Raw genomic sequence first — 25,982 nt, 5'->3', positions numbered from 1 at the left:
TGTTGGGCAGGAAGGGACCTCAAGAGATCAAGTCCAGCCCCTTGTGCTTAGGCAGGACCAATTAAACCTAGATTCATAGATCTTTGTGTTGCTTTGTGTCTCCAACTGGCAATAGTTGGACGGTGATTTTTTTTTTTTTGCTTTCTTTGGGGCCAGAGAGACAAAGGGAATTATCTTTTTCTATAGGCTGACAATCACTATCAGAGAATAGGTATCCTAATCCAGCACAGCAAAATTTTACAAGCCAAGTTTTGTTTGTTTTATTTCTAAACCTCGGGTGTAAAGTTAGTTAAAAACAGAGAGGTTAGGATAACAGACTCCACGGCTCAACAAAAGCTGGAATTAGCCAGATTTGAGGCTGCTGAAAAACAAAAGGAACATGAAAGACAGATAGAACTCATGCGACTGGAGAAGGAGGTACAGGAGGCTGCCCACAGGAGAGAAATGGAGGCAAGGAAGCATGTGGAGGAGGAGAAGGAAAAAGAGAGGAAGCGTGGAGGAAGAGAAGGAAAAAGAGAGGCAGCATGAACTGGAGCAGAATATACCAACAAACCCTACCAATCCTTCTCCAGGTACCACTTCCCATACCAGAAAGTTCCTCACCTACAAGGCAGGAGATGATACTGAGGCCTTCTTAGAAAACTTCAAAAGGGCCTGCCTTGGGTACAGCATCTCTACCGACCAATACATAGAGCTGAGGTAGAGCTGAGGCTGCAGCTCAGTGGACCCTTAGCTGAAGCGGCTGCTGAAATGCCTAAAGAACACATGAACAAGTATGAACTGTTTAAATCCAAGGCGAGAGTCAGAATGGGGATAACACCCGAGCAGTCTCGTCGGAGGTTCAGAGCCCTAAGGTGGAAACCAGACGTGCCATTTACCTGACCTTGCCTACCACCTTGTGAAACATTGGGATGCCTGGATATCAGGAGCAAGTGTTGAATCGCCAGTAAATTTGCCCTTCCTAATGCAAATGGAACAATTCTTAGAGGGTGTTCCTGAGGAAATAGAAAGATACATCCTAGATGGGAAGCCCAAAACTGTAATCGAAGCAGGAGAGATTGGAACCAGATGGGTAGAGGTGGCAGAGAAGAAGAAAACTGGTCGCAGTTGGAGTGGAGACCAGAAGGGACAACCCCAGACCACACCCTATTACCGGGGGCCACCCAAGGCCTCACCTACCTCCCAAAGAACCCTCCAGACCCCTTATCGTCCCGCCACCCCGTTCTCCAGCAACCCGCCTCGCCCCAGTGACCCGTCAGCTGGACGATGTTTTCAATGTAACGAGCTGGGGCATGTAAAGGCCAACTGCCCCAAGAACCCCAACAGATTACAGTTCATTGTACCGGAATCACACCAGAGATCCGCAGGCCCAGATACCTCCCAGATACCCTTGGAGCGGAGGGAAACTGTGAGTGTGGGTGGGAAGAAGGTCACCGCGTGGAGGGACACCGGAGCACAAGTGTCAGCTATCCATGCTTCCTTAGTGGACCCCAATTTAATCAACGCAGAGATCCAAGTGACGATTCAACCCTTCAAGTCCAACTCCTTCAATTTGGCTACAGCCAAGTTGCCTGTCCAGTACTAGGGCTGGTCAGGAATGTGGACTTTTGCAGTCTATGATGATTATCTCAACCCCATGCTTTTGGGGGAAGACTTGGCCAATCATGTGAAGCGGGCCAAGAGGGTGGGAATGGTCACCCACAGCCAAGGCTAAACAAGCCGTGACGCCTAGCTCTCTTCCGGAAACTTCTATCAGGACCCGGTCAGAGGTGATGGACCCGAACCCCAGCCCAATATCTGCAACAGCAGTAGTGGATCCACTCCCAGAGACCCAGACGGAACCAGTCCCAGAACCAGAACCAGCGAAACAACCAATACCAGACCCATTGCCAGCACTGAATCCAGAACTTGCAACCTCAACACCAGAGGGTCCCACCGAACCTGAACCGGCAGCAGCCCATAACCCTACACAAGAGGCTCAGCCGGAGCCTGAACCCCAAAATAGTGTCCCAGCGGAGAGCGGTTCACAGTCAACGGAAACAGCCCCATCCCCTACATCGCTTCCAGAGAGACCAAGATTAGGTCCACAATCCAATGAGGAACCGATGCCTCCAGCATCAAGGGAACAGTTCCAGATCGAACAGGAAGAAGATGAAAGCCTCCAGAGAGCTTGGACGGCGGCACGGAGCAACCCACCGCCTCTCAGCTCTTCTAATCGATCCAGGTTGGTTGTAGAAAAAGGACTTTTATACAAGGAAACTCTTTCTGGTGGAGACCAGGAAGACTGGCATCCTCAGAGACAGTTGGTAGTTCCAACTAAATACCAGGCCAAGCTCTTGAGCTTAGCCAACGATCATCCTAGTGGTCACGCTGGGTTGAACAGGACCAAAGACTGTTTAGGGGGTCATTCCACTGGGAGGGAATGGGCAAGGATGTTTCTACCTATGTCCAGTCTTGTGAACTATGCCAAAGAGTGGGAAAACCCCAAGACCAGGTCAAAGCCCCTCTCCAGCCACTTTCCATCATTGAAGTTCCATTTCAGCGAGTAGCTGTGGATATTCTGGGTCCTTTTCCGAAAAAGACACCCAGAGGAAAGCAGTACATACTGACTTTCATGGATTTTACCACCCAATGGCCAGAAGCAGTAGCTCTAAGCAACACTAGGGCTGAAAGTGTGTGCCAGGCACTAGCAGACATTTTTGCCAGGGTAGGTTGGCCCTCCGACATCCTCACAGATGCAGGGACTAATTTCCTGGCAGGAAGTATGGAAAACCCCTGGGAAGCTCATGGGGTAAATCACTTGGTTGCTACTCCTTACCACCATCAAACAAATGGCATGGTGGAGAAGTTTAATGGAACTTTGGGGGCCATGATAAGTAAATTCGTAAATGAGCACTCCAATGATTGGGACCTAGTGTTGCAGCAGTCGCTCTTTGCCTACAGAGCTGTACCACATCCCAGTTTAGGGTTTTCACCATTTGAACTTGTATATGGCCGTGAGGTTAAGGGGCCAAAACAGTTGGTGAAGCAGCAATGGGAGGGATTTACACCTTCTCCAGGAACTAACCTTCTGGACTTTGTAACCAACCTACAAGACACCCTCCAAACCTCTTTAGCCCTTGCTAAAGAAAACCTACAGGATGCTCAAAAAGAGCCAAAATGCCTGGTAGGATAAACATGCCAGAGAGCGTTCCTTCAAAGTAGGGGACCAGGTCATGGTCTTAAAGGCGCTCCAGGCCCATAAAATGGAAGCCTCGTGGGAAGGGCCATTCACGGTCCAGGAGTGTCTGGGAGCTGTTAATTATCTCCTAGCATTCCCCACCTCCAACTGAAAGCCTAAGGTGTACCATATTAATTCTCTAAAGCTCTTTTATTCCAGAGAATTAAAGGTTTGTCAGTTTACAGCCCAGGGAGGAGACGACGCTGAGTGGCCTGAAGCTGTCTACTACAAAGGGAAAAGTGCTGGTGGTGTGGAAGAGGTGAACCTCTCCATGACGCTTGGGCGTATGCAGTGACAGCAGATCAAGGAGCTGTGCACTAGCTATGCGCCGATGTTCTCAGCCACCCCAGGGCTGACTGAACGGGCATACTACTCCATTGACACAGGTAATGCTCACCCAATTAAAGTCCAACCTTACTGGGTGTCTCCTCAAGCTAAAACTGCTATAGACCGGAAGATCCATGATATGTTACAGATGGGTGTAATCCGCCCCTCTGGAAGTGCATGGGTATTTCCAGTGGTTCTAGTTCCCAAACCAGATGGGGAGATACGTTTTTGCGTGGACTACCGTAAGCTAAATGCTGTAACTCGCCCAGACAACTATCCAATGCCATGCACAGATGAACTATTAGAGAAACTGGGACGGGCCCAGTTCATCTCTACCTTGGACTTAACCAAGGGGTACTGGCAGGTACCGCTAGATGAATCTGCCAAGGAAGGGTCAGCCTTCACCACACATCTCGGGCTGTATGAATTTAATGTACTCCCTTTCGGGCTGTGAAATGCACCCACCACCTTCCAAAGACTTGTAGATGGTCTCCTAGCGGGATTAGGAGAATATGCAGTCGCCTATCTTGACGATGTGGCCATATTTTCGGATTCCTGGGCAGAACACCTGGAACATCTACAAAAAGTCCTTGAGCGCGTAAGGGAGGCAGGACTAACTGTTAAGACTAAGAAGTGTCAAATAGGCCTCAACAGAGTGACTTACCTTGAACACCAGATAGGTCAAGGAACTAACAGCCCCCTACAGGCCAAAGTGGATGCTATCCAAAAGTGGCCTGTCCCAAAGTCAAAGAAACAGGTTCAATCCTTCTTCGGCTTGGCCGATTATTACAGACGATTTGTCCCGTATGCAGCCAAATCGCCGCCGTTCAGTGGACCGAAGAGTGTCAGAAGGTCTTTAACCAGCTTAAAGCGACACTCATGTCTGACCCTGTACTAAGGTCTCCAGACTTTGACAAACCGTTCCTAGTAACCACAGATGCGTCCGAGCGTGGTGTGGGAGCAGTTTCAATGCAGAAAGGACCTGATCAAGAATTCCACCCTGTAGTGTTTCTCAGCAAAAAAACTGTCTGAGAGGGAAAGCAACTGCTCAGTCTGTGAAAAAGAATGTTACGCCATTGTCTACGCCCTGGAAAAGCTATGCCCATATGTTTGGGGATGGCGTTTCCACCTGCAAACCGACCATGCTGCACTACAGTGGCTTCATACTGCCATGGGAAATGAAAAAAAACTTATTCGGTGGAGTTTAGGTCTCCAAGATTTTGATTTCGACATCCAACACATCTCAGGAGCTTCTAACAAAGTGACTGATGCACTGTCCCTTGAAAGTTTCCCAGAATCAACTGATTAAAATCGTCCTTGAGATGTGGAAAATATTGTTAGTCTTTATGTACTTGGTAGTATATTTAGAGGTTCATGTGTCTTATTAACTCTGTTTTTTCCTAGAGCTCCAGGAAGAAATACCAGCCAGCGTTTTACCCTAGATTTGGGGGCGTGTCATAAATATAAAGGGAAGGGTAAAGCCCTCTAAAATCCCTCCTGGCCAGAGGAAAAATCCTCTTATCTGTAAAGGGTTAAGAAACTAAAGGTAACCTCGCTGGCACCTGACCAAAATGACCAATGAGGAGACAAGTTACTTTCAAAAACTGGGAGGAGGGAGAAAAACAAAGGGTCTGTGTCTGTCTGTATGATGCTTTTGCCAGGGACAGAACAGGAATGGGGTCTTAGAACTTAGTAAGTAATCTAGCTAGGTATGTGTTAGATTATGATTTCTTTAAATGGCTGAGAAAATAGCTGTGCTGAATAGAATGAATATTCCTGTCTGTGTGTCTTTTTTGTAACTTAAGGTTTTGCTTAGTGGGATTCTCTATGTTTTGAATCTAATTACCCTGTAAGGTATCTACCATCCTGATTTTACAGAGGTGATTCCTTTTTACTTCTATTAAAATTCTTCTTGTAAGAAAACTGAATGGTTTTTCATTGTTCTAAGATCCAAGGGTTTGGGTCTGTGGTCACCTATGCAAATTGGTGAGGATTTTTACCAAACCTTCCCCAGGAAGTGGAGTTGGGAGGATTTTGGGGGGAAAGACGTGTCCAAACTCCATTTTTTCAGGAACCCAGATAAAGTTTGGTGGTGGCAGTGGAAGTCCAGGGGCAAACGGTAAAATAGTTTGTACCTTGGGGAAGTTTTAAGCTAAGCTGGTAAAAGTAAGCTTAGGAGGTTTTCATGCTGGTCCCCACATTTGTACCCTAGCGTTCAGAGTGGGGAAGGAACCTTGACACAGTGCAAGTTCACAGTTTCCCAATTCTGCCTTTGAAAGTCCTGCCTCTCCTATATAGTATTTTTATATTTACCTCGATGACCCTCATACAGAAAGCAGAAGTGGACAATCAAACAGTCATCACCAAGTTCATCCTCTTGGGATTCGGGGATCATCCTCAACTGCAGACTCTTCTCTTCTTGCTGTTTCTCGTGATCTACATTGCGAGCATGGCTGGGAACATCCTCATCATTGCTCTAGTTGTGGCTGATCAGCACCTGCACACACCCATGTACTTCTTTCTCGGGAACTTGTCCTGCATGGAGACCTGGTACAGCTCCACCATCCTGCCCAGGATGCTGGCCAGTCTCCTGACTGGGGACAGATACATTTCTGTCTGTGGCTGTGTCATGCAGTTTTATTGTTTTGGTTTCTTGGCCTGTACAGAGTGTTATCTCCTAGCAGCAATGTCTTGTGACCGGTATTTAGCTATATGTAAACCTCTGCATTATGCAGCCCTTATGAATGGAAGAACCTGGGTTCTAGCAGCTGGGTTATGGCTATGGGCGTTTGTGGCTAGTACCATAACTGTATATTTGATGTCACAATTAACATTCTGTGGCCCTAGTGAAATTGACCTTTTCTTCTGTGATCTCAACCCATTGATTAAACATTCCTGTCATGACACCAACCTGATCACACTGCTGAGTTTCATAGTCACCTCCATAGGTGTCCCTTTCCCATTTCTATTAACCGTGGCATCCTACAGTTTTATCATCACCACCATTTTAAGAATCCCTTCCACCACCAGGAAGAAAAAGGCATTTTCTACCTGCTCCTCTCACCTCATGGTGGTGACAATTTTCTATGGAACTATAATCACTGTCTGTATTTTACCAGACACTGACACTCTTAGAGACCTCAACAAAGTGTTCTCTGTCTTCTACACTGTCCTGACTCCCCTGGTCAATCCCCTCATATACAGCCTGAGGAACAAAGAGGTCAAGTTGGCCCTGAGAAAGATCATTCATAAGTTGATGGTGCCCACAGGAATTCAGAAGGAGTGACGGCTGTGGGAACAAATCCATCTGGCTGAAGTAGCAGTGGAGGTAGCATCTAGGTGGCCTGTAGCTCATGCCCATTGGAGCTTCAGTGGGGAATGTGAGGACATACTAAGTTTTGGGATGGCTGCATTCCCATTAAATACTAGAGCTCCTATTTACTACTGCCCTCACTGCAAACATAACTGTGATATACTCTGCACTCCACACAGCAAAATTCAAGATTCCAGTTCCGTTCTGCTCTTCTGCTCTCAGTTGGGAAAACACATTTTGCATAGCCCTGGTTTTGGATTCCAGTGGGTGGGTCTTGATTGTTATACTAGTTGATCTCTCCTTTGTGTCCTGGATTCCTAAATGCTCCCTAATTTTGTATCTGGGAAGACTGTATTTTTGTAATTATGGGTTCTCTTGCAAAGATTAGTAAGTTTAGAAGACCGTAAATAGTTTCCCATCAATCAATAATCAGTCAATAAATGATAAAAATGTTTTTGTTGAAACATTTCTTTATAACAACAACAAGTCATTGTTAAGTAAAAAATTCTAAGTACATGTGAAGAAAATGCTACTCAATTCTATATTTGAAAAACGCCAGGATCTATTCTCCTGAAGCACATTGGGTAAAATTATCAAAGTGCCTAAATTCCTTAAAAGCACAAATCCCACTGACTTTCACTGAAACGTAGATTTCTAAGGACCTTGTTCACTTTTGAAAATGGAACTTAGGCTTCTAAATCACTTAGAGGCTTGGCAAATTCTACCCATTGAGTAGTACCTTGTGCCTTAGACTGCCATTCAAAGTAATATACAGGATCAAGGCTTAACAGTAGAGGGAGCCACTAAGCAGCTGTGCCCACAGTATAATTAGGTTTCAGAGTAGCAGCCGTGTTAGTCTGTATCTCCAAAAAGAAAAGGAGTACTTGTGGCACCTTAGAGACAAACAAATTTATTTGAGCATAAGCTTTCGTGAGCTACAGCTCACTTCATTGGATGCATTCAGTGGAAAATAAAGTGGGAAGATTTTATATACACAGAGAACATGAAACAATGGGTGTTGCCATACACACTGTAACAAGAGTGATCAGGTAAGGTGAGCTATTACCAGCAGGAGAGCCAGGGCGGGGGGAACCTTTTGTAATCAAGAGACTCCATTTCCATGGAGTTGACCATTTCCAGCAGTTGACAAGAATGTGTGTGGAACAGTGAGGGGGGGGGATAAACATGGGGAAATAGTTTTACTTTGTGTAATGACACATCCACTCCCAGTCTTTATTGAAGCCTAAGTTAACTGTATCCAGTTTGCAAATTAATTCCAATTCAGCAGTCTCTCATTGGAGTCTGTTTCTGAAGTTTTTTTGTTGAAGAATTGCCACTTTTAGGTCTGTAATCGAGTGACCAGCGAGATTGAAGTGTTCTCTGACTAGTTTTTGAATGTTATAATTCTTGACGTCTGATTTGTGTCCATTTATTCTTTTACGTAGAGACTGTCCGGTTTGGCCAATGTACATGGCAGAGGGGCATTGCTGGCACATGATGGCATACATCACATTGGTAGACGTGCAGATGAATGAGCCTCTGATAGTGTGGCTGATGTGATTAGGCCCTATGATGGTGTCCCCTGAATAGGTATGTTGGCAATGGGCTTTGTTGCAAGGATAGATTCCTGGGTTAGTGGTTTTGTTGTGTGGTGTGTAGTTGCTGGTGAGTATTTGCTTCAGGTTGGGGGGCTGTCTGTAAGCAAGGCCGGTCTCCCAAGATCTGTGAGAGTGATGGGTCATCCTTCAGGTTAGGTTGTAGATCCCTGATGATGCATTGGAGAGGTTTTAGTTGGGGGCTGAAGGTGATGGCTAGTGGCGTTCTGTTATTTTCTTTGTTGGGCCTGTCCTGTAGTAGGTAACTTCTGGGTACTCTTCTGGCTCTGTCAATCTGTTTCTTCACTTCAGCAGGTGGACATTGTAGTTGTAAGAACGCTTGATAGAGATCTTGTAGGTGTTTGTCTCTGTCTGAAGGGCTGGAGCAAATGCAGTTGTATCGTAGAGCTTGGCTGTAGACAATGGTGTGGTCTGGATGAAAGCTGGAGGCATGTAGGTAGGAATAGCGGTCAGTAGGTTTCCGGTATAGGGTGGTGTTTATGTGACCATTACTTATTAGCACCGTAGTGTCCAGGAAGTGGATCTCTTTTGTGGACTGGTCCAGGCAGAGGTTGATGGTGGGATGGAAATTGTTGAAATCATGGTGGAGTTCCTCAAGGACTTCTTTTCCATGGGTCCAGATGATGAGGATGTCATCAATGTAGCGCAAGGAGGGGCATTAGGGGACAAGAGCTGAGGAAGCGTTGTTCTAAGTCAGCCATAAAAATGTTGGCATACTGTGGGGCCATGTGGGTACCCATAGCAGTGCCGCTGATCTGAAGGTATACATTGTCCCCAGATGTGAAATAGTTATGGGTGAGGACAAAGTCACAAAGTTCAGCCACCAGGTTTGCCGTGACATTATCGGGGATAGTGTTCCTGATGGCTTGTAGTCCATCTTTGTGTGGAATGTTGGTGCAGAGGGCTTCTACATCCATAGTGGCTAGGCTGGTGTTTTCAGGAAGATCACCGATGGATTGTAGTTTCCTCAGGAAGTCAGTGGTGTCTTGAAGATAGCTGGGAGTGCTGGTAGCATAGGGCCTGAGGAGGGAGTCTCCATAGCCAGACAATCCTGCTGTCAGAGTGCCAATGCCTGAGATGATGGGGCTTCCAGGATTTCCAGGTTTATGGATCTTGGGTAGCAGATAAAATATCTCTGGTCAGGGTTCTAGGGGTGTTTCTGTGAGGATTTAATTATATATAATTAGGTTCAACATCCTAGGGGCAGGTAAGGTACCAAATAATGATAGTTTTGTTTTCGTGGTTGAATGTTATCTGCTAGCAGCAATGTCTTATGATTGGTATTTATCAATATGTAAACCACCCTATTATGCAGCCCTGGTGAATGGCTGTAGCATAAGTGCCTTTCTGACTATTACCATAGTAACGTCTCTGCTGTAACGAATAATGTTCTGTGGACACCAATGAAATTGACCATTTCTTCTGTGACTTCACCCCATTGATCAATCTCTCCTGCCATGGCAACACCTGGATGTCTGGTGACCTTCAGATTCTCTTCCATAGACACCCTGCTCCATTTCTATTGACCCCGGCATCCTATGCTTGTGTCATCACCACCATCCTGTGAATCTCTTCCATGACCACAGGCAAAAGGCATTTCCCACCTGCTCCTCTCACCTCATTGGGGTTACAATTTTCTATGGGACCTAATAGCTGGTTTGCTACCAAACGCTGTTGCACTAAGAGACCTGAACAAAGAGTTCTCCACCTTCTTGTCTCCACCCCTCAATCCCTTCATGAAGGCAAAGGAAACCTGGAGAAAAAGCTGTCAGGAAACTGTGGAGTTCAGCACAGTTTAGGCCAGTTCAAGAAAATAAAACAGTTTAAGGAGCAGTTAAGGTCACCCCTTGGCCACAGCAGAGTCTTGTGACCTCAGCTGGGATTTTCAGAGGACCTAAGTGAGCTTGGCATTGAACTGCCACTGAATTTTACGGTAGGGTTTTCTAAAGCACCTCAGTGATTTAATTGAGTGAATAGAGATAGGAAAATAAGGAAGGTGTCTAGAATGGAATTTTTAATAATGACAAAGGGCCAGATTTTTAAAGGTATTTAGACACTTAAGGATGCAGATGGGGCCAAATGGGATTTCAAAAGCACCTAGGCACCTAATTTCTTTTTAGTTCAATGGGAATTAGCCACCGAGTGCATTTTAAGTGCCTATTCACCTATCTGCCACTTTAGGCAACTAAATACCTTTAAAAAATCTGGCCTAAGTGACTTAGGTGCACAAGTCCCATTGACTTTCAGTGAGGAGTAGGACACCTAACTCATTTTGGCCTCTAGGAATAACAGAATGGCATTTGTTATGGGGATTTAGAAACTACAGACTTTCCCTCTTCTCCCCTCTTCTGGATGGATATACAGGGCCTGGGCCAATTATGTCTCTCATTAAGTTCTGACCACTGCATTTGGGGCTATGGGTTTAAGAGTCTGAGCATTCAGGGCTGCGGAGGAGGGACCCCAGTAAATGAGTAACGCAAAGTTGAGCAATACACCTGAAACCATGTAGACAAATCAGATGGATGGTGCAATAGGTAAGAGCTAGCCCAGGGATGATGGCATTTCAAATACACAATTCAATTACTGATTAATTGCAGCATGATAGTCTCATAGCAATTTTCAATTTAAATAATAAGTAAATAAAATCTTTCCTCAAGCCATGACAATAAAATCAACGCTCTAGCACAACTCAATCGGTGATGCTGTTGCACATCATCTAGACGTTCCTCTCCTTAGTGTGTGGACAATGGACAGTCTTTGAAGAAATGGTGTATTGTCCTTGGTTTAGTGATGGAGTTTCTGTTGTGGAGAGTTGTTGCAAACAACAAAAGAGTTTGCTTTCTGCCTGAATCTCTCTAACTAGAGTCAATGCTTGGGGGAGAGTTGTTCTCCGGAAACCAGACATTTGTATCTGGACTGCTATTTCTGAAAGATGGGTTTGCCTTCATGCTATTTATGACCACCTCTGTTCCAGGACTGGCATAAATAAACTTCAGTAAGAATGCACCCAGGAAACTCCACATCACTGAGTTTTCCTCCAACAGGAAATGAAATGCAACTACCCAACATCTGCTACTGCTCAGCAGAGGGACAGACAATAAAGTCAGTCTCACTTAGTTCTTTATGCCACTTTTCTTTCTATCCACTGAATAGTTTATTCCTAACTCCCTAAAAAGGGCTTTGAGTTCCAGCACAGAAGTGATTCAGGCTAGCGGTCTCCTTGTCTCTTGAACCTGCCTCTGATTTCTGTCCTAGTCCCTGGCTCTTGGCTCTTTCCCCTCACAACCCGCTTTTAACACTGTCAGGAAAGGCTGTTTAGAACACGGCCTGACTCACCATTGTGCTGCTCCAGGTTTATACTGGACATATCCACTGGGCATCAGACAGTGTCAGAGCTCCCTTGTATGGCCTGCTACTCCCTTGCATCATCAGAGATTTCAGTGGGTGATCTGAACTGGGAACTGTGGGCTTGTGTCGTCTTGACATTATTTAGTAAGAAATAATCAAGGATAGGATTTTCAAAAGAGGGGGATTATGGTGCCTGAAGCCCATTGAACATTAATGGCAGTAGGCACCTAACTCCCCTGGAGTCATTTGAAAATCCCAGCCTAATAAATAATAATAATAATAATAATTAATAGTATAATAAATCCTCAAGAGATTTGAACAAGGATCTGTTATCTCTGTGGTGACTGTCCTGACCAATGTGGGGGTGTCTCTCAGACTATCCATTGAGGCAGGTCCATTTTGTATTAAATAAATAATTCAATATGCATCGGGCTAGAGAAAGCATGAGACCCACTCTACAGTCCACTGCTTAGGGCACTCACCTGAGGGGCTCTACGCTGGCTGCCTAGATGTCAGTGTGGGATTCCAGGTGCCAAGCTTGACCTATTAGGCTTTAAATAGCTTGGTACCAAGCTACATCAGAAATCACCTTTGTTTCTGAACAATACTGCCAGAGCTGTAACCAGCTGAGGAATTCAAGCTGGGCCGTTCTTGCAATGAAGGAAAGGGGGCTGCTTGTAGAGCATTCTTCATAAGCAGCCCTTCATTTTGGTTAAGATTTTAAGAAGTCCCTATGGGATATTTTTAAGGTGTTTTAGGTATTTTAGGAAATGGGACTTGCTCCTAAGTTATTCAGATCAGATTTTTAAAGGTATTTTAGGCATTTAGTGGGATTTTCAAAAGCATTTAGGCACCTAAAACTCACTGATTTCAGTGGTTGTTAGGTGCCCGGGTGCTTCTGAACATATCCATGTTGTTAGGTGCCTTGGGCGACATTCTCATTTATACTGAGGACAAGGGACACTAAAGTGGGAGCAAATCCTATTTATGGCATAAAGAGGCCTTTGTGTGACTGACAGTCAGGCCCCTTATGCATTGACTTCACCTCTCAGCTTCATGTCTTGGTGTCTTGCACATTTCATTTCTGAAATATCTCTGTTTGTCTCTTGTTTCCCTTCATATCACCTAACAAGAAAAGTTAACATTCTGCATTGGCCAGTGGATTTCCCACATGCCTTGAGACCAGGAGACCTGTCTTCTGTTGCTGTCTCCGCCACTGATCTGCTGGCTGACCTTGGGCAAGTCACTTCCCCTTCCCAGGCCTCAGTTTCCCCATCTGTGAAACTGGCATTCACAAACATATAATCAGTACATTGAAAATGTATGGAATAAAATTATTGTACACTGTTTAAGTACAACTAGTAAAGTGATGGATGTTTATTTTTCAGTCACCCGGGCTCCTGACACACACAGGGCATGACAAAGAGGGAGGTTTCCCATGAGGTTGCACTGGCCTCCACATTCACACTGTTTTAACAAGCGACATGGGGTTAATTCCCCCAGGAGGTCCATTTAAAAGTGATCACAATCAGCAGTCCGGGAGGAGACCCGTCTAGCAGCAGAAGACTGTGTGAGGCTGCATTCCCTTACAAACTCTGTAAGAATCTACCCCAGGAAGCGCTGAGGTTCTGTGTAATCCGCACAAGCAAGAGCATCAAGCAAGAGCAGCCCAGGCCAGCAGCAAAATTAAGGTGTCTTTGCTGAGTGAAGGAGAGTGTGTGAGACAGTGAGGACAGCGGGTGCCCTTGAGGGAGAGGTTGCCACTGGATGCTGAGAATTAAAGGTAAATCAGATCATTCCGATTGACCTCCTGAGGTCTCCTCCAGCCCTAATCTTCTGTGATTCTACAATTCTGTTGTTGCCGGCACCCAATGCCGAGAGGCAAAACAACAGCAGGGGTTTGTTACCCAGTGTGTTTTACTTAATAATTACAACGGGGTGGAGAATCAGAAAGCTGCAAACAAGGTACAAGGAGAATAGAATTTTAAATTCTGCACACCAGAGCAGGTTATTATACACACTTTTATATTTTTAATGCTATTGTACTACATATTAGCCAATTAAAACTTTGTACAAATATTTTGTTTTTTTTTATATGGGTTATAATAATGTTTATTTTTTGTAATTTTTAACAAGCATTTTTAGTAACTTAAATAACTAGCACATTTTGTTTGGCCTTGTAACTATTTTTTATTATTTTTAACTTGGCGTTAGCAAACTTTATATTATAAGGCATTATTTGCGGCGGCAACATTGTTTTAAGAGCAAAAGAGCTTATTTAAACCAGCCAGGCCTGAATTTTGTTAAGGGGGGGTTAAGAAGAAGCCCTTAGGCTTTTAGCAGGGAGACCTTTTTGACTCTTATGGCCTTTTATTTCCTCGACTTAACTAGTGGCCATGCCCTGGGGTTTTTAACAATTTTTTTTGAGAATATTTATTTTTATTGCTTGAGTTTTTTTATTTTTATTTATTTATTAGCGGGCTATGCATAAAATTAAAATTTTTAAAACTATGTAAAATAAGCATTTTTATACAGGACTACATAGAACACAGTAAACATAACATGATTAATACAGGGAAAAAAAACTTAAATAATAGGCTAAACAACCCACTTAGCCATGGGGAAAGGCCCCAACCAGAAAATAAAGAGCTTAGCTAAGTTTTTTTAGTTTGCTGATGAATGCTTTTTACCAGCTGCTTTAGGCGTTGTAAATTAGCTTTTACGGATGGCCCTGCATTTGTTATATTAAAGCAACACATGCCTTCAAACTTTTGGCATAGGTGACTATGGCATAGAAGCAAATAGTTTACAGCTAGCTTGTTTTGTAGCATACTTTGATGTACTTTTTTTAACTTATGTGAGAGTTGGGCCAGGACTAAATTAATGGCTTTTGCCACCGTGCAGGCAAGGTGCTCTACTGCGTGATAATTATGCACCACAAGCCTAGGGATACCAATACCAACTAAGGAAAAGGCCAGAGCTGCTGCCTTACTTTTTGGTTACTTTAACTTTGGTTAACCTTACTTTAAGGTTACTTTTGACCTACAGGTGGAATCAAGGGGAATAGCATCCCTTTTATGATGGGCATATAACTGCGGAGGGTATGGAAAAATCAATGGAGCCACGCGACCAAGAGAGCAGGGACCCCCAGAACTATTGGCTGGGACATAGGAATACGCATGTCTGCCACATGTAAGGAACCACCCTGCTGGCAATTTTATGCTCCTGTAGGCAAAGGAGATTTTTACACTGTTATTATATTTAAGTTTTTTATTGGTGAGGTTTTTTTTAATGTGAGTAGCATTTACAAACCTCATACAAGAGGGGGCAAGGGTTGTATTGACTAGGTAATAAGAAAACATGGAGGCATTTAACTTATACTGGGCAGATTTAACGGTATATAAATCAGTATAAGTAAATGTTTTATTTATGGTTTTTAACAGGGAATAATGTTGAACCAGGGTTGGGGCTGCACATATACCAATAAAACAAGTTTTTATGATTGCACCCACTGAAAATGTATGTGGCAAACAAAACAACGTTGCGTTTACTGCACTCTGGGCCAGTGCCAGCCAGGTATTTATGGGTACAATGCCTGAAACAGCAGTACAGTTAGGCACATGGCCAAGAGGGGGAATAAAATATACTTTTTTATTTATTTTTTTGATTTTTTGGCGGGCTGCCATTTAAATAGTAATTTTAGTTTAAGACTTTTAGTGGAGGGGGCTGAATGCATGGTCTACCTTTTAGCCGGGGGCGGGGGTGGGGGGGAGGGGTTGACACTGCTTTCAGCCAGGTATAATGAATTTAATTTTTGTGTCTCTCGACCTTTGCTGCTGTGTGGGACACCAGCAGGACGGTATAGGGTCCCTTCCACTTTTTTTGGAGGGGCTTGTCTTTCCAGGTACGTACGAGCACTAAATTACTAGGCTGCAGGGAGTGGATGGGCGAATCTAAGGGTAGAGGCTGGGAATTTTTAGTATACCTGTGAAGAGACAAAAGAACAGCAGACAGGGAACACATATACTGAGACAAAAACCCATTCCCCAATTCCCACTCTCCCCCTGACACAACCGGTGTACCACTTATAGGCCATGCCCTTTTAAACATAATTTTAAAGGGACTGAGCCCTAATCTACCCTTTGGGAGAGCACGGATGCGGAGCAGAACTGGGGGCAGGGCATCAGGCCACCGTAGGGAGGCCTCCTGGCATACTTTTGAGAGATGTTGCTTAAGGGTCTGATTGGTTTGCTTTACTACTCTACTGGCTTGCGGTCTCCAGGGTGTATGGAGTTTTTAGGGAATCTGTAAGGCGTCTGAGATGCTTTGGATGATTTTTGACGTGAAAAGTGTGTTTTATTGTCAGATTCCATCCACTGGGGAAGTCCAAAGTGAGTAATAATCTCCTTAACAAACACTGTCCTGGCAGTGCAATTGCGACATGGAAAGGCTTCTGGCCATCCGCTGAATCTATCCACTATGACAAGGAGATACTTGAACCCTTGGGTCCGGGGAAACTTAGTAAAGTTCATTTGCCACACCCGTCCGGGGCCTGGAGTGGGTTCCAGGGCTGCTGGTGGTACTGGGTGTTTTGGTCGGGGGTTATTTTTTTGACAAACTAAGCAGTCTGCTTGTACCTGGGCAGCCAGGGGTCGGAGTCTGGATGTTATGAAGTACTTTTTCATTAGTTGGATAAGTGCCTCCCTGCCAGCATGAGTGGTTTGATGTAATTTTTGTAATACTTGCAGAATTAGGCTCTTTGGTAAGAGGACTTTCCCTTCCAGGGAATGAAGCCATCCCTCCTTTTCCTGGAGACCAAGTTTGTCAGCTAGCTAGTTTTTTTTTTTAGAATACTGAGGGGTTGGGAGCTCCCCCACTGATGGGATAAGGGCATGCATATAGGTGTTTTTAGTGTGAGGGGATATTAGGGTGGCAGCATGCTTTGCTTCTTTATCTGCCCTGGCATTACCCCTGGTTACATTTTGATCCTCCCTCTGATGGGCCTTACAGTGTACCACTGCCACTTCCAAAGGGAATTGCACTGCCTCCAGAAGCTGGAGAATTTGGGGCCCATACTTGCCTTGGGCTGTCAGCATTCCCCTCTGCTTCCACAGGCCAGCATGAGCATGCAGCACCCCAAAAGCATATTTGGAATCAGTGAAAATATTGACCCGTTTTCCTTTGTACAGTTCGAGTGCACGGGTCAGGGCCACTAGCTCAGCCAACTGGGCAGAGGTCCCAGCGGGCAAACTTTCAGCTTCCATGGTGTCATTGAGGGTCACAATAGCATAACCCGCTCTTTTTTGTTTATTTATTACTATGCTGCTACTATTAGTGTACTACTTATAATCTTCATTTGGGAGGGGCACATTTCTTAAGTTTGGGCGGCTAGAATATTGGGCATTCATGATTTTTAAACAGTTATGTTTTTGTTTCTCAGTTTCTGGTAAGAGGGTGGCAGGGTTAAGAGATGAACAAGGCTGCAGCGTGACCTCAGGGTTTTTTAAGAGCTTTGCTTGGTATCTTGCTATACGTGCTTGTGTGAGCCAGAGGCCACCCTTAACATCTAGTAAAGCGCGTACGATGTGTGGTGTAAAAACCTGTATTGTTCCCCCTAGTGTCAGTTTTTTTGCTTTTGCCAGGGTCAGGGCGGTGGCTGCCACTGTCCACAGGCACACTGGCCAGCCCTTGGCTACTTGGTCCAGTTGTTTAGAAAAATATGCCACCGGTCGTTTTTATGCTTTTAGCAGCTGTGTGAGTTCTTTTAGGGCCACCCCCTTTTGTTTATATACATACAACTGAAATGGCTTGGAGAGATCTGGCAGACCGAGAGCCGGGGCTTTTATTAACCCCTTCAGTTGCCAGTAGCAGACTCCCTCACTGTGACAAGAGCCACAGGCAAAGATACCAAGTGCCTAGTGTATGCCCCAGCAAAATGTGCTTTGGGAAACAGAACCATACCCCATAAGCTAATATACCTCCCTGAATGCCCAACACCGTTGCTGGGATGGGACCTGCTGTGTTGCCTAGGTGCCACCCTGCATTTTACTCAAGATGAAATAACCCTTACCTTACCCTCTGAAAATGCATGGATTATAGCCCTTGCAGTTGAACCCTCGGCTATGCAAGCCCCAAAATGGGACCAGTAAAAAGTCCAAGTGTATCCCCTTGTTCCTGGGACAAGTGCTGGGGGGTTCAGTTAGGAAGGAAAAGTCAGCATGTTGGGGAGCAGAGTGGCCGGAGCGCTCACTCAGGCCCGCCCTGTAACCATGCACTTACTGCTCTGTGGCACTGCCTGTTCCCTTCTTGACACGTCTCATCACAGCTCCTAATGCCGCTGAGCTGAGACGCCGCAGAGCGTGGCTGGGGGGACGGCGTCACGGCTGCTGTACTGCAGCAGGGACACAGCACCGACGTCCCCTTCAGTCCCCGCATCCCTGACAGACACAGACACATCTGCTGGGCTGCTGGGTGGAGCTGGAGGCAGAATTGTCCTGATTTTCGGTTTCCCTTCCCCTCCCCTCAGACAGGCCTGATGATCCCTCTGACATCTCCTCCACCTTCATCCCTCCTGGCCCAGCCCTTTCACACATGCCTCCCCAGATGTTTCCAAATGGAGGAGTGGAGATTTTTCATCTGCTCCTGGGCCCAATCCTTAAGGTCTAGGTGGCCTCCTATGCCAAGCCCTGGGAGAGCTCCGGGCTCTTCCCACCCTACACAGGAGCAGAGCACTGGGGTGACGATAAGTGGAAAGCTTTACAGATCAGGGAACAGAGCAGCCCCCCTGTATGCCTGACACCCACTGTGAGTCTTCCCTGCCCGGTTCCATTTCTCATTCTCCCCCTGATACGTCTCCTCATGGCTCCTAACATGGCTGAGCTGAGACAGTGGCTGGGAGGACCGAGTTACAGACGCTCTATTGCTGCCCAGAATCCGCCTGTAATTGCACACCAACAGGCGTGCACATGTTAGCTGGGCTGCAGGGTGCAGCTGGGGACAGAATGTGTGTGAGGGTTTCTAGCTGTCTCGCGGGGTTCCTAAGAGTGTGAGGGATCTGTGTCCGTGTCTTCTTGGGGTGTCCCTTGTGCATGAGGTACAGTGTGTAGGAGATAGATAAATAGATAGATAGACAGATAGATTTATTTGCCCAGGGCAATAACTTATAACTTCCTCAATTCATAGATTCCAAGGCCAGAAGGGACCATTGTGATCAGTTACGCTGAATATCTTTGCCAGTGGTTTTCAATCTGCGGTCCATGGACCCCAGGGGCGTCAGCCGACTATGTCTAAGGGGTCTCTGAAAGGTTGTTGTTACCAAAGAAAGTGGCTTTTAACCTGTGATCTGCAGATCCCTGGGGGGTCCGCAGATTATGGCCAAAATTTCCAAAGGAGTCTGCACCTCCATTCAAAATTTTTAGGGCTTCACAAAGAAAACCACTGCTCTAGGCCATAGAACTCCCCCAAAGCAATTCCTGTGTGACCCTGGGGGACCGGGGATCATTTCCCTGCTCCATTACAAACGCCTGTGTAACCTTAGCAACTCACTTATAGCCACAGTTTCAAAGGTATTTAGCCCCCTAAAGCAGCAGATACACAGCTAATGGGATTTTCAAAATAATCTAAGGTGTTTAGGCACCTAATCTCATTGACTTCAATGCAACTCTGGTACCTTGTATTGGTTTTGTATTGGTAGTATTTGTATGTGTAGAGGCTTGTAGGGGCTTTGTGCTGGGAGAGAAGCTGAGCCCTGATTAGGGGGTGGGGCTTCACTGACTAGGGGTCCTATAAAGGTAGCAGCCAGTCAGGCAGTGGAACAGGAGCTAGCAAACAGAGCTGTAAACAGGGGAGTTTGAGTGGGAGTTTGAAAGGGGAGTTTGTCTTGTGGTGCTTGTGTGGGGTTTGGTTTTGCTGTGGGTGGTGGTGTTTTGGTGTGGTTTGTGTTTCCCAGATTAACAGGATTTAGGTGGGAAGGCTATGACAGATTCAGAGGTGGCAGTGGGAGTGACCCATGTAGCAGATGACACAATGAAGATGACTGGATGTGGAAGCTGTGGTATGTACATGATCCTGGAGGGGGCACCTGGTAAGAGTTTTGTCTGCATGAAATGCCGTCTGATAGAGCTGATGGAGGAAAAGATCAGAGGTTTGGAGATGCAGGTGGAAAGTCTGGTAGAGTTTAGGAAGGGGTTTGAGCAGATTATGGAGCAAAGACATGAGGTATCTGAAGGGAAAAGCTCAGACTTGCAGATGGAAGCAGGACTAGGGAATTCTGAGGGGAGACTGGGTGAGGAAAGTGGTCAGTGGAAGCATGTGACTAAAAGAACTAGGCAGAGGAAAAGACGGGCTAGTGAAGGAGAAATAGAGCTTCAGAATAGGTTTGCAGAGTTGGAAAATGAAGAAGGGGCTCAGCAGGTAGTCACTGAAGGTGACAGGGCAAGGAAGAAGAGAAGAGCGGTTAGTCCTATAGGAAAAGGGGAAGAGTTAATGGAGATTACACCAAATATGAGCCCCAGGAGGATACAGGATGGGTTAAAAAGGATTACAAGGGAGAATGGGAATGGAAAAAACTTGCAGCCAGAGGGAACAGGGGATAGACTGGAGAATAGCACCGTCACTAGGAAAAGGCAGGTCTATGTGATTGGGGACACTTTACTGAGAAGAATAGATAGGCCTGTAACCAGAGCTGATCCAGAAAATAGGAGGGTGTGCTGTCTTCCAGGTGCTAAGATACGGGATGTAGACCTGAGGTTAAAAAGGATTCTAAAGGGAGCGGGAAAGAATCCCCTAATTATCCTTCATGTGGGAACAAATGATACGGCTAGATTCTCGCTGGAAAGTATTAAGGGAGACTATGCTAGGCTGGGGAGGACGCTTAAGGAAATTGAGGCTCAGGTGATCTTTAGTGGGATTCTGCCTGTTCCTAGAGAAGGGCAACAAAGGTGTGACAAGATTATGACTATCAATAGATGGCTTAGGCAGTGGTGCTATAAGGAGGGCTTTGGGATGTATGGCCATTGGGAGGCATTCATGGATAGAGGACAGTTCTCTCGGGATGGACTTCATCTGAGTAGGGAAGGAAATAGACTTCTAGGATGGAGGCTGGCACAACTGATTAAGAGAGCTTTAAACTAGGAATTTGGGGGAGATGGTTGGGAGATGTCCAGGTAATCTCCACGCCAGAATTTAGCATAGAGTGGAAAGAAAATGAAGTAAGAGTGGATACAGCTGTAGGTAGGAGGAAGGGCAGTGTAGATACAAGTCTAATAGGTTATACTGGTAGTAAAATAACCGTGCCTAACAGGGTACAGAATGTGAGTGAGGCTAAACAGCAAAAATTAAGATGTTTGTACACTAATGCAAGGAGCCTAGGTAACAAAATGGAGGAACTAGAGTTACTGGTGCAGGAAGTGAAACCAGATATTCTAGGGAGAACAGAGACCTGGTGGAATAGTCGTCATGACTGGGCTACAGGTATTGAAGGGTATGTGCTGTTTAGGAAAGACCGAAATAAAGGTAAAGGTGGTGGAGTAGCACTGTATATCAATGATGAGATAGAATGTAAAGAAATAAGAAGCGATGAAATGGATATGACTGAGTCTGTCTGGGCAATAATTAAATTGGGGAAGAAAACTATTAGAGCCTCCGCTGGGATAGTGCTTGGGGTGTGCTATAGACCGCCGGGATCTAATTTGGATATGGATAGAGCCCTTTTTAATGTTTTTAATAAAGTAAATACTAATGGAAACTGTGTGATCATGGGAGACTTTAACTTCCCAGATATAGACTGGAGGACGAGTGCTAGTAATAATAATAGGGCTCAGATTTTCCTAGATGCGATAGCTGATGGATTCCTTCAACAAGTAGTTGCTGAACCGACTAGAGGGGATGCCATTTTAGATTTGGTCTTGGTGAGTAATGAGGATCTCATAGAGGAAATGGTTGTAGGGGATAATCTTGGCTCAAGTGATCATGAGCTAATTCAGTTCAAATTGAATGGAAGGATTAACAAAAATAAATCTGCAACTAGGGTTTTTGATTTCAAAAGGGCTGACTTTCAAAAATTAAGGAAATTAGTTAGGGAAGTGGATTGGACTGAAGAATTTATGGGTTTAAAGGTAGAGGAGGCCTGGGATTATTTTAAATTAAAGCTGCAGAAGCTATCGGAAGCCTGCATCCCAAGAAAGGAGAAAAAATTCATAGGCAGGAGTTGTAGACCAAGCTGGATGAGCAAGCATCTTAGAGAGGTAATTAAGAAAAAGCAGAAATCATATAGGGAGTGGAAGAAGGGAGGGATCAGTAAGGAAAGCTACCTTATTGAGGTCAGAATATGTAGGGATAAAGTGAGACAGGCTAAAAGTCAAGTAGAGTTGGACCTTGCAAAGGGAATTAAAACCAATAGTAAAAGGTTCTATAGTCATATAAATAGGAAGAAAACAAAGAAAGAAGAAGTGGGACCGCTAAAAACTGAGGATGGAGTGGAGGTCAAGGATAATCTAGGCATGGCCCAATATCTAAACAAATACTTTGCCTCAGTCTTTAATAAGACTAAAGAGGATCTTAGGGATAATGGTAGCATGATAAATGGGAATGAGGATATGGAGGTAGACATCACCATATCTGAGGTAGAAGCGAAACTCAAACAGCTTAATGGGACTAAATCGGGGGGCCCAGATAATCTTCATCCAAGAATATTAAAAGAATTGGCACAAGAAATTGCAAGCCCATTAGCAAGAATTTTTAATGAATCTGTAAACTCAGGGGTTGTACCGTATGATTGAAGAATTGCTAACATAGTTCCCATTTTTAAGAAAGGGAAAAAAAGTGATCCAAGTAATTATAGGCCTGTTAGTTTGACATCTGTAGTATGCAAGGTCTTGGAAAAAATTTTGAAGGAGAAGGTAGTTAAGGACATTGAAGTCAATGGTAAATGGGACAAAATACAACATGGTTTTACAAAAGGTAGATCGTGCCAAACCAACCTGATCTCCTTCTTTGAGAGAGTAACAGATTTTTTAGATAAAGGAAACGCAGTGGATCTAATTTACTTAGATTTTAGTAAGGCGTTTGATACTGTGCCACATGGGGAATTATTAGTTAAATTGGATAAGATGGGCATCAATAGGAAAATTGAAAGGTGGATAGGGAATTGGTTAAAGGGGAGACTACAACGGGTCCTACTGAAAGGTGAACTGTCAAGTTGGAGGGAGGTTACCAGTGGAGTTCCTCAAGGATCAGTTTTGGGACCAATCTTATTTAATCTTTTTATTACTGACCTGGGCACAAAAAGTGGGAGTGTGCTAATAAAGTTTGCAGATGATACAAAGCTGGGAGGTATTGCTAATTTAGAGAAGGACAGGGATACCCTACAGGAGGATCTGGATGACCTTGTAAACTGGAGTAATAGGAATAGGATGAAATTTAATAGTGAGAAGTGTAAGGTCATGCATTTAGGGATTAATAACAAGAATTTTAGTTATAAGCTAGGGACGCATCAACTAGAAGTAACGGAGGAGGAAAAGGACCTTGGAGTATTGGTTGATCATAGGATGACTATGAGCTGCCAATGTGATATGGCTGTGAAAAAAGCTAATGTCGTCTTGGGATGCATCAGGAGAGGTATTTCCAGTAGGGATAAGGAGGTTTTAGTACCGTTATATAAGGCACTGGTGAGACCTCACCTGGAATACTGTGTGCAGTTCTGGTCTCCCATGTTTAAGAAGGATGAATTCAAACTGGAACAGGTACAGAGAAGGGCTACTAGGATGATCCGAGGAATGGAAAACTTGTCTTATGAAAGGAGACTCAGGGAGCTTGGCTTGTTTAGCCTAACTAAAAGAAGGTTGAGGGGAGATATGATTACTCTCTATAAATATATCAGAGGGATAAATACCAGAGAGGGAGAGGAATTATTTAAACTCAGTACCAATGTGGACACAAGAACAAATGGATATAAACTGGCCACTAGGAAATTTAGATTAGAAATTAGACGAAGGTTTCTAACCATCAGAGGAGTGAAGTTTTGGAATAGCCTTCCGAGGGAAGTAGTGGGGGCAAAAGATCTATCTTGCTTTAAGATTAAACTCGATAAGTTTATGGAGGAGATGGTATGATGGGATAACATGGTTTTGGTAATTAAATATTCATGGTAAATAGGCCCAATAGACTGTGATGGGTTTTTAGATGGGGTAAGATCCAAGTTACCCGGGAAAGAATTTTCTGTAGTATCTGGCTGATGAATCTTGCCCATATGCTCAGGGTTTAGCTGATCGCCATATTTGGGGTCAGGAAGGAATTTTCCTCCAGGGCAGATTGGAAGGCCCTGGAGGTTTTTCGCCTTCCTCTGTAGCATGGGGCACGGGTCACTTGCTGGAGGATTCTCTGCTCCTTGAGGTCTTCAAACTACAATTTGAGGACTTCAATAGCACAGATATAGGTGTGAGGTCTTTTTTAGGAGTGGTGGGTGAAATTCTGTGGCCTGCATTGCGCAGGAGGTCAGACTAGATGATCATAATGGTCCCTTCTGACCTAAATATCTATGAATCTATGAACCTAAACTGCTCGTAGGCTTTTGAAACTCCAGTAAGCAACTACCTGCATCTTTAGTGCCTACATGCCTTTGAACATCTGGCCCTTTGTGTAAAACAGGCATAATGGCATGTTCCTACTTCCCAGGAGGTGCTGTGAGGGTAAGTACATTATAGAACATGAGGTGATCAGATACTTTGGTTATGGGGGCCATATGAGGACCTAAGAATAAATGCATACACATAATTGCACCAGCTCAGTTAAAAATGTACAAGAGATACAAGCTTTCATAGTACTGGGCAGGAGGCCAACAATAAATTGCCTGGCCAAACAATTCCCCATGTAGATGCTGTTGCATCAATATCCATTATGGGATCTTACAGCTCCTCTGTAGAATCCGAGACTGCCTACTAATAAAGGCATATTATTAAAGAAACCAGATTAGATGGATTGTTCTGGTGTGGCAATGCCCATGTTCCTTACTAAGTCTCAAAGGTTTCAGCCTTAGAAGACAGTAAATGACCTTCTCGGAGTCCCATTGGTACTTTTCTGTAATCATATGGATGCTGCTTTATCGAGTTTAACAGGAGAGAGAGAAAAAAACTCCAGTGTTTCTTGTTTCCTTCCTCCTACTAGATATGTCCCATGGGGAAAGGAGAAGGGGAAAATCAAACGTCCATCACTGAGTTCATCCTCCTAGGATTTGGGAATGTCCCAGAACTGCAGGTTCTTCTCCTCCTGCTGCTTCCAGTGATCTATGTGGTGACCGTGGCTGGGAACATCCTCATCATTGTGCTAGTTGCCTCTGATCAGCACCTTCACACCCCCATGTACTTCTTCCTGGGGAACTTGTCCTGCTTAGAGACCTGCTACATCTCCACCATCCTGCCCAGGCTGCTGGCCAGACTCCTGAGGGGGAACAGAACCATCTCAGTCAATGGCTGCTTCATACAATTACATTTTTTTGGTTCTCTAGTAGGTGCAGAATGTTACCTCCTAGCTGCGATGTCCTATGATCGGTATTTAGCAATATGTAAACCTCTGCATTATGCAGCCCGTATGAAAGGGAGGTTCTGCCTCCAGCTAGCAGCTAGGTCATGGCTATGGCCATTTGTGGCTAGTACCCTACTTGTATGTTTAGTTTCACAATTAATATTCTGTGGCCCTAATGAAATTGACCATTTCTTTTGTGATTTCACCCCAATGACTAAGCTTTCTTGTAATGATACTAACTTGGTCATACTGGTGAGTTTCATACTCTGCTCCATAGAGGTGCTTTCCACATTTATATTAACAGTAACATCCTATATTTCAATCATCACCACCATCCTGAGAATCCCTTCCACCACCGGGAGGAAAAAAGCATTTTCCACATGCTCCTCTCACCTCATGGTGGTGACAATTTTCTTTGGGACCCTGATCATTGTCTATATGCTCCCAGACTTTGCTGTACTGAGAGACCTCAACAAAGTGCTTTCTGTCTTCTACACTGTCCTGACTCCCCTGGCCAACCCCCTCATCTACAGCCTGAGAAACAGAGAGGTCAAGGAAGCCATGAGGAAAGTCATCCAAACTATGCGGCACTCACAAAAATTCAGATGGATTGACCGGTAGGGGAGTCAACCTGTGTGGT

General features: G+C 44.8%; 1 protein-coding gene across 1 annotated transcript; it reads left to right on the top strand.

The window, feature by feature from the left end:
- Nucleotides 1–5,864: 5,864 nt before the first annotated feature.
- Nucleotides 5,865–25,963, top strand: LOC311529462 (olfactory receptor 6B1-like; the record flags this gene model as incomplete). Its single annotated transcript, XM_084645426.1, has 2 exons — nucleotides 5,865–6,207; nucleotides 25,329–25,963. The coding sequence occupies 2 exons, from the start codon at nucleotides 5,865–5,867 to the stop codon at nucleotides 25,961–25,963; spliced, it is 978 nt and encodes a 325-aa protein (XP_084501552.1).
- Between the last annotated feature and the right edge of the window lie 19 nt (nucleotides 25,964–25,982).

Source organism: Lepidochelys olivacea (genome assembly GCF_965140295.1).
Source record: "Lepidochelys olivacea isolate rLepOli2 genome assembly, chromosome: 13".
NCBI classification, from domain to species: Eukaryota; Metazoa; Chordata; order Testudines; family Cheloniidae; genus Lepidochelys; species Lepidochelys olivacea.
This window is presented reverse-complemented; position numbering and strand designations above follow the sequence as displayed.